Below are 9,832 nucleotides of genomic sequence, written 5' to 3'. Positions count from 1 at the left end.
AAACGTTATACCCTCTACACACTTTCATCAAGCAAAGACAAAAATAACAGATCAACAAATTGGGCATGTAACAACAACAACAACCTCTAGAAAACCACAATACATCAAAAATTTCCAATTAAATATAAAAAATGCTGAAAATCAAAGGCAAGATGAACAAATTTGAAAGGAAAAAAAATCATTGAATTAGAAACAAAATTAGGAGCTGGATTTTTTTTTGAAAAAAAAAACAGGCCATTAGGTGATCATTTTAAAATAAAAGAAAGAAAACCAAATTACCATTACAAAAATGAGAAAAGTAAATTTTTAACCAACAAATGAGATAAAAGCAATTATTCAAAGCTATTTCACAGAATTATATGCCAATAAAACTGATAATCTAAATGAAATGGATAAATAACTACAACAATAGAAATTGCTTAGATTAACAGAATAGAAAAAGAGTTCTTAAATAAACCTTTCTAAGAAAAAGCTGTCTAGAGCAAGCCACACAATGTCTCCTTTATTGGGATGGTGGGGAGAAACAGGACCAGATAGATTTACAAGAGAATTATATCACATCCAAAGAACATTTAATTCCAATACTACATAAAATGTTTGGGAAAATATTGTAAAAGAAGTGTACCTATGATATTTATTATATGATGTAAATATGGTCATGATACTGAAACCAAGAAGAGTCAAAACAGAAAAAAAGAAAGTGATAGTCAAATATTCCTAAAGAATATCAATGCAAAAATTTTAAATAAAATAATAGCAGCTCATCTATAGCAATATATCACAAAGATCATACACTATGATCAGACTGGATTTACACTAGGAATTTAGGGCTGGTTCAATAGCAGTAAAATTATACACACACATATATGTTTAAATATATATATGTGCATACATATACATATTAATAACCAGCAAAATCATATGATTATTTTATTTAACGATTTTATTATTTAACAATTTTATTTAACAATTATTTAACAAAATACACAACCCATTATTGTTAAAAACAAGAACTAGAAAGAAAAGGAAAAAGTGGAGCTTTCCTTAGAATGATTAGTTGCCTCTATTTAAAACCAAGAGTCTGCAATTGTCTGTAATGGAGAAAACTACGTACCTTTCCAATTAGTGGTAAACCAAGGATATACACTAACACATTATGGTTCCACAATATTGTACTGGAGATATTAGCTATATGACAAGAAAAAGAAATTGAAGAAACAATCATTGCCAAAGAGGGAACAAAACTGTCACTCTTTGCAGATGATGTGACGGTGTTCTTACAGAACTCTAGAGGGAATAATAATAATAAATTCAACAAAGTTGCAGGTTATAAAATAAGCCCCTAAAAATCACCAACATTTCTGTATATTAGAAACTAAACTCAGCAGGAAGAGACAGAGAGAGAAATTCCTTAGAAAGTAACTAACATTGCCTCCAGCCTTCACCCTTCCCTCCTCCCTTCTCCTCCCACCGCCTGGGCAACCCAAGCTGCACTGGTAACCGCGGTAAGGCTCATAGCTTCACCAGTGCTTCCTGACCTGGCGGATCACAGCCCCTGAGGAAGTAACCAGGTGCAATTGTGGTTGCCTAGAGACGATAGCCCTGGAAAGCCGGATCCCTCCTCTATCTGCCCATCTTCCAGCGCCCCTCCCCTCAAACCCAGCTTCAGACGCGGGAGCGCCTCGGTCACTTGCCCAACTCTGTGGCCCACCCACCTTCTGCTCCCCTCAGGGAGTTGGGGCTCCAAAAGTCCATCTTTAAGGAGGTCGCCCCTTGCAAGTCCCACTGCCCCCTCAAGATGACAGAGAAGAGCATCTGCCCCAGAACCTCACTGGGGTTCCTGGGGGGGAACCGTACCCGAGCATGTAGCACCACACCTGAGAAAATCAGGGAAGGAAAATGCGCCCAGGACTCTGTGGAGATTGAACAACACTTCAACAAAATGGGGGAAACAAATTTATTTTGTGGGATCCCTGGCACTCATCTCCCCATGACATACAACCCTCATGAGAATGGAAATCACTGGAATTTTGAATCAGATGTCTTCACTCTTGAAAGTAAAAACCTCCCACCTACAATGAAGAGCAGGGCAGGTGGCAGGCTGAAAAAGATTCATTTGGAAATGCCACTAGAACAACTGAAAGAATTTTGTTTGTCAGAGAACTCACACAAAAAATCACAGAAGGATAATAAACAAGAGAAGTTTAAATTCTGCAGCTATCCTCCTAATGAAGCAGTAATAATGCAGAATAAGGATTTTCAAAAATTTCCTTTGGAAACTGGCTTTAATGTAAATAACAATCGTCTAAGGTTCATTCTGAACCACTCACTACCATGTGGTTCCTCCTTTGGCAGACAAGCTGATTCTTATCCTGGACCTCAAAGACAGATGTCACTGAGTCTCCACTGGCCTACTGCTGATGGAGACTTTTGTAAAGACAAATATGAGCCCCAGAGTAACCCATCTTCAGCTCCAGAATGCAATAATGACAAAACTTTATTCTCTTCAACTTGGAATGCAAAGTGTGGGAAAAACAGCATGGAAGAAAATCTAATTGATAAAAGTGATTTATCAGAGGATGAAAATGTGAGAGATATATTGCTCAATCACTTTAAAAAAATAGACCTGAACTTAAGGCCAGAAGTAATAGATGACTTTGAAGAACCTTTCTCAGAACAGCCAAATCAAGTATTTTCATATCCTGATTTTCTCCCACCACCTTTTAATACTCTAGACCTGCGTAAACTGGCCCTCTCAAAATCTAAAAAATGGAAATTAGCATTCAATCATATAGAATACTCCACTGAGAAGCTGATAAATCGTTTATTGGAGATGGAAAGAAAACAACACATGACTATACAGAAGGAGAGGCCAAAGATACCATTCAACTGTTCCACTCCTTTTGTTCCTGAATAATCCATTTCCTCCAAAGGCAGATCCAAAAAGAAGGCATCGAGATATCCTGAATCTTTGCCTCTTCATATAGCTTGCATAGATAAATGTAAAGAATCAAAAAAGAAGAGAGAGAAAAAAAGAGAAAAACCTCTAGTTCTTGTAAACTTGAGAATACTTCAAAATGTAGTGATCTAGACTACTATCTATCAGAAAGAAGCTCACCCACCATAGTTAAACTCATTGTTACTTGTGATGACTTTTCATTTCTCATAGATTTCTAATTAAATCCACGACAAGAAATTTCATCCAGATCAACTTCAAGTCCTTCCACTGCTCAAACAACTCATCCACTGGTTAGAATGGTTTCAACAAGATGTTTGCAGTCAAAGTCTTTGTGCCAGTGTCATTCCTTTCTCTTTGTTTGCCTAAGACAAAAGGAAAAATAAACTATCATAGAGCAAAAAAAGAGACATTGTCAAAAATATAGCTGTAAATAGACTTCTATATTTAGAAGAGGAATTGTCAGTCTCCTTTATTTACAACTATATGTGAAAAATACTCAAACACTGACCAAAATAACCCTTTTTCTGTTGTGATTCTCACTGGATAAAAATGTGGCACATCAAACCATTTGAAATATGATTTATCACTCCCAGTTGCAAGTATTAAAAGGAAAACAAAGTAAACTAAAACAAAGATTACTTGAAGTGCAGTGAAGCAAATTTTGTGAAAAATTATTGCTTTGTACTTCATATAAATCTAAGAGCATTTGTCATGACATATTGGTAAACCTTTTGTGTTTTCATCACAAAGAAAAACTTCATTAAATAAAATTCTAAAGACTGAACTTTTGTTATGCCTATTTCTTAGTCTCATAATACCAAATGCAAAAAAAAGATTGTATAACTGACTTCAAATAAAATAACTATAGACAGTATAAGATACTTGGGCATCTACCTGCCAAGACACTCACAGGAACCACATGAACTACACTCTTTACACAAATAAAGACAGATCTAAATATTTAGAGAAATATTAATTACTCATGAGTAGGCTGAACAAATATAATAAAAGTATGATACTACCTAAATTAATTTATTCAGTGCCATAACTAACAAATCATACTAACAAAGGATTACATTATAGAGCTAGAAAAGAATGTCAAAATTCATCTGGAGGAACAAAAAATTCAAGAATATCAAGAGATATTGATATCAAGGGAATAAATGAAAAGACAATAGGAGGGAAGAGGCCTAGCAGTACTAGATCTCAAACTGTAGTTCAAAGCTGTAATTACTGAAACATTTTTCTACCGAGTAAGAAATAGAGAGGTTTATCAGTGGAACAGATTAAATATACAACATATAGAAACAAAAAACCATAGTAACTATTAACAAATCTAATTATCCCAGCAAATGTGGCCAGAATTAATTATATTTACAACAAAACAAAACAAAACAAAAACACTAGTGGGAAAGCTGGAAATAATCTGGCAAAAATTAAGTAAAGACCAACACCTCTCACCATCCACCAAGATAATCTCCAAATGGGAACATGATTTAGTCATAAAGGGTTGAGTCATAAGCAAATTAGAGGAGCATAGAAGAAATTCTCTGTCTACGGATCTATGGATGGGGGAAGATTTTATGACTAAACAATAGAGAGATTAACAAAAAGTAAAATGGATGATTTTTAGTAAATAAAAAATTCTGCATAATGAAAACCAATAAAACTAAAATTAGAAGAGAAGCAGAAAAATGGGGGGGGGGGGAATATAAGAGTATTGAGGGATAAATATGCAAGGTAACTGAATGAAGAAAAGATACCAAAGGCATAGAAAAGCTTAAACCTCATTCGAATGTAAACAAAACAACTTAGTGGATATCAGTGATTGTGTACATATGTTTTTCCCCCATCTATATAACATTTTTATGAGAACCATCTGCTCTTTCATTGAACAATGAGGCTGTTCATAAGGAACAAATAGATTCTTGTTAGAGATGTGCCATAGTAGACTACCCATTCAAAATAATCCGGTTAACTGAAATTTGTGGGGAAAAAAATAATAATAAAAAAAAAACTTCTGCTGATCTTTCAAGTTTTCTTAGGTCAGAAAAATGTCTTACTCTGATCCTTTTTTTCTTTATCACTCCAAAATTTGGTTTGAGGAATTATTTTAAAGTTGTTCATAGGGGAATGCTGAGAGAGTTCAGCTTGGTTGCCTCTAATCTGCCATATAGGCTCTACCCCTTCTAGAGATTTTATTTTTCAAAAGAAAAGCAACATTGCTAACCTCGATTGAAGACCCTTTCATCATTAATGTCAGATGAAACATGAGACAGGAAGAATATACCTGCTAAATAAGGTCACTACTGTTATGAAGGATATCCAGCAGACACTTCAATTTGGAAAGGGATTCTCCATAGAAAATGTGGTCCTGAGAATTTTCCTGTTCTGTGATGACATAGTGCTAGTTGAATCAAATCAAGGAACACTGCAGAGCAACCAAGATGAGATATATATGAAATCAAAAGATTTTGACTTAACTATCCACAAAGAAAACAAAAAATGAAGAATTAATATTGTTCTGATTGAAATGGATAGTCAACATACAGGTTTACCTGTCAGCATACATATTTAAAACTGAGATAGCAAATTGACAATAGGGTCTAAAATTAAAGAGGAGAAATGAGTTGACTGTTTTGTCTTTTGGAAATCATAGAACTCCACTAATGATCCCAAAGTTCTACCAGAAACAAAAGACGTGTATTTTAATACTAATATTCCACTATTGTTGTTGTTTCCAATTAACTAAAAGTCAGTGTCATTCACAGGACAATGGAAAGGTAAATATCAGGTATGAAAAGGCTGCAAAACTTAGCAAATTTGGATCTCTAAAGAATAACTCTGTAAAGAATGTCATCAAGGAAGTACATGAATAAAAACGAAAATAGGTTATTCAAGTAGCAAGAGTGACAGATTGATGTGCTCCATACTTTTCCTTGCAAAGTCAGAAGAAAATAAGGAAAGCTCCTGGCACATTGGTTGGGCCCTCTGGAGTCAACATTTAAAAGGACTTAAACAAGAGTTTCATAATACTAATAGGCACAGTAAGTTTGCATCATTGGAAGGAATATCCGCATTGATGACATCATAAATGCACTTTAAGACTTACAATATACTTTCTTCATAATAAGCCTGTAATACAGGTATGCACCTCTATGAGGTAGATGAATTAAACTGAACATAGACAGTAACAATGGTTTCTATCATTTTCTTGTTAAATCTTTTTTTCCCCTTTGCAACATCTCTCATATAAAACTTTTCCTCTTAAGTTCACACAGACACCAATCTAGGATAGGCCCTCATCACTTTCCACCTAGACTATTATACTAGCAGTCTAATTGATCTCCTTGCCTCAAGTCTCTTCCCATTCTAATTCATCCTTTATTCAACTGCCAGTATGATTTTCCTGAAGTGTAGTTTTGACCATATCATCCAGCTACTCAAAAAAATCCAGTGACTTCTTCTTAACACTGTAATAAGATATAAAATACTTTTAGCCCTTTACAACCTGGCCCTATTCTACTCAAGCTTTTTTCTCCTCTGTGTACTCTCTCATATACCTTTCCTGGGGTACTTTCTATTCCTCACTCATGATACTTTAGTTTCCAAATCTATATACATTTGTACTGGCTGTCCCTCATATCTACAACATTCTGCCCATTCATCTCTACCTTTTAATTTCCTTGTTTTCATTCATGACTCATATCAAAGTTCATCTTCAAGAGGCCTTTCGTGGTCCACCCATTCACTAGTACCTTCCTATATCAGGTTACCTTACATTTCCTCTGTCTATATCTTGTATATATTTACTAAAAGACATGTCTCCCCCATTGAGATGTAAGCTACTTGGGGAGAAGGACTGTTCTGTGCCTTCCTCTACATCTCCAGTGTTTAGCATAGAGCTAGCTGACTTTACCTTCCCAATCATTTCTGTTATATCAGCTTTTTTTTTAAACTGCAAATTGACAATTGTGGGTTTTTTTCTTTGTTTTTGTGCAACAATTTGTGACTTTGCAGAGGCTAGTCCATTTTTATTTAGCTGTTTCTCTAAGGAAGCACATTTGAGAAATACTATAAATTTTATCATGGCAGTGGCTCAGGTTGCTAACCTTGTATGAGAAAAGGGAACATTTATATATGAGGCATTAAAACCTTTCCATTTCTTTCTCTGAATCAAATTCTTCCTCCCACTCACTTTTTAAAAGTCCACTTTTCCTCCTCATAATTCCATTTTCTTTTATTATATGAGGGTTTCTGCAGTAGTTTTTATTTTGTGTTTTGTATTCAACACTATGGCCTAAGACCACTTAACCTTGGCTGGATGGATGTTCTGGAGCTTGTTACTAGGATCTCTGTCATCTTATTCTTCTCAGTCTTACTATTAAGTTAGTAATACCTTCTTAAAATGACTTAAGTGTTTCATTAACTTGGCTGACTATTGTAATTATCCATAGTATGCTTCTATGCTCTAGTAACCTTTGAAGCTATCTATTTCATAAATGTTTGGTAAGCAGTAGGCTAATTAGGATGTCTCTTTGGGAGTGAAGGCAGGGGGAACAAAAACACTTGTCTGATTGGTAGAGAACAGACTGATAGTACCATAGGTTTTTTTCCTGCCCCTATAAATCCTTAGTTTGAGGAGTTTATTTTGGTGTCAAAGTATCTTAGTTGTTGATGCCTCAGAGATGTAATATCTTAGCTACCCAGAAATTGTTCTTTTTATCCCCCTGACCACTTTCTGTGTTCTGGTCTTTTCATTACTGTGGATTTCTTGTTTCTGCAGTGCTTACTTATCTTTTACTTCCTGCTGTTCCTTTCTTTCTAGTTTCTGTATTCTCCTGGTACCTTCATCTCTATTGTTGATCACTTCCTTGCAATCTATACCTCAGGATACCCAGACAAACTAGATAGCTAGATCTTGTGTTGCCACTACTCCTGAATACCTGCCCAAGTCTTTCTTCATTTCTATTCTATACAAAGCTGTGGTTCTTGACTTAACCTACATAAGCTTCTTACCATGTCTTTATTCTTCATTGTATCTGCTATTTAAGCGTTGGTCAGATTATTGAATTATTTTTTTATTTATATAAAAAGGAAAAGAAAAGAACAATTTCTATCATAAATTTCTGAAGGAAAAGATCATTTCCTGGAGGGAAAGGAGATTGAAAAGAAAAAAAAAAGTTGAAGAATCATCATGCTGCCCAAACTCTATGATTAAAGCATAGAACATTTCAAGAAATGTTCAAGGAAAATTGCCTAGATCTCTTAGAAGCAGAGAGTAAAGTGGAAATAGAAGAAATCCACCTCTATTATTTCCCCCAAAAAACCCTCCAAAATGATCACAGGAACAGTATAGGCAAAATTCAGAGCTTTTCAGGTCAAAGAAAAAAGTCTGAAGACAGGAAGAATGCAATAATTCAAATTTTGAGGGACTGTAGTCAGGATCACACATGATTAAGCAGCTACCACTATAAAAGAGAGAAGGCTTGGGATACCACATTCCTGACAGCAAAGGATACAGCTTACATTCAAAAACTGCTTACCCAGAAAGGCTGAGTATCACCCTAGAAGGGAGTAAAACAGGCCTTTAGTCAATCCTAATAAAAGACTCGAAGTTCAACCACAAGAATGAAGAAAAACATAAAAAAGGTAAACATTAACTAACAATATGGGGAGAAAGTACATTTGTCTGCTCTGAGTCCTTCCATCATCAGGAGTCATAGAGGAAGTTTAATTAAATAGAAGGCTTGGAAGTGGCTTTATTATGTCTTGATACTCTTTCTAAAAAAGAAGGGAAAGGGATGGGAAGAGGAATACACTGGAGGTGGGGAAGAAAAGAAGGTTAGGGGAATGATCACCCATGATCAGAGTACACAAGTAGAAATCTAAATAAACAACATTTCTCCTAAGTTTACTGTGTTATGAAATGATAGTGCTCATAGTCTTCTTTTAAGATTTAAAAAATCTCCTTAAAAATATTTTTCAACATGAATTTATTTTCTAAACTCGTGCAGCCCTTGGCTCTATGTCTCTCTACTTACTGAGGATGTCAAATGCCTTTTAGTTGAGATAGTTTCAAGGATCTTTTAATATTTGGGGCAAATTATTTACATTGGTTAAACTTTTTTAGAAAATGCCTATTCTGGGGGTGAAGCCAAGATGGTGGCCAGAAAACAGGGACTTGCTGAAGCTCTCCCCCACATCCCTTCAAACATCGGTAAAAAATGTTTCTGAACAAATTCTAGAGCTACAGAGTACATGAAATAACAGAGGGAAACAGGTCTCCAGCCCAAAATGGCCTATATGGTTTCTGAGAAGGATCTATTTCACCATGCTGGGAGTGGAGTTAAGCCCAGCCTGGGCTGTGTGAGGACAGACCAGACTGGGAGTTGGATGGAGCAGGCCTCAGGGCCATGAATCACTGAGCTGTGGCAGTTACCAGACTTCTTAACCCACAAACGCCAAAGACAATGGAGCAGCTTAGTGAGAAAACTGCTGAATCTGGGTGAGAGAAGCGTGTGGTCTGGCCCCAGCCCCAGGGGCAGCAGAGGTGGCATGGTGGTGGTGGCAGCAGCAGCTGCAGCAAGAAGATCCTGTGGCTGCTTTCAGAACACCAGCAGCAGATATTTCCAGCCCCAGGCCCACCCAGTGGGAAGAGTCAAGCAGAGGATCACAGCAGGAGTACAGGGATTGCTTTGCTGGCACAGAGGCAGGGTTCTCGTTTTGCCCTGCTTGATTCTGGGTCATGGTCTTGGTTGGCGGTTCTTGGGGGAGAAGGAGCACTGGTGTGGCAGAGCTTGTGGTGACTGGAGTAGAAGTAGCTCTTAAAACAGCAGCTCAAGGCCCCTAAAGCTTGGGACAAAGTACTCT

At 36.3% G+C, this 9,832-nt stretch overlaps 1 protein-coding gene across 1 annotated transcript; it reads left to right on the top strand.

Annotated features, from left to right (window-relative positions):
• Positions 1-1,667: 1,667 nt before the first annotated feature.
• Positions 1,668-4,334, top strand: LOC118835975 (protein FAM217A-like). The gene has a single exon (XM_036743296.1). It carries the CDS (start codon positions 1,799-1,801, stop codon positions 2,915-2,917), a length of 1,119 nt encoding a protein of 372 aa, XP_036599191.1. The 5' UTR covers positions 1,668-1,798; the 3' UTR covers positions 2,918-4,334.
• The last annotated feature ends 5,498 nt before the right edge of the window (positions 4,335-9,832 follow it).

The sequence above is a fragment of the Trichosurus vulpecula genome, chromosome 2 (genome assembly GCF_011100635.1).
Source record: "Trichosurus vulpecula isolate mTriVul1 chromosome 2, mTriVul1.pri, whole genome shotgun sequence".
NCBI classification, from domain to species: domain Eukaryota; kingdom Metazoa; phylum Chordata; class Mammalia; order Diprotodontia; family Phalangeridae; genus Trichosurus; species Trichosurus vulpecula.
This window is presented reverse-complemented; position numbering and strand designations above follow the sequence as displayed.

Coding starts and splice junctions, on each gene's coding strand:
- LOC118835975 (XM_036743296.1), top strand. CDS start 1,799: ATGACAGAGAAGAGCATCTGCCCCAGAACCTCACTGGGGTTCCTGGGG.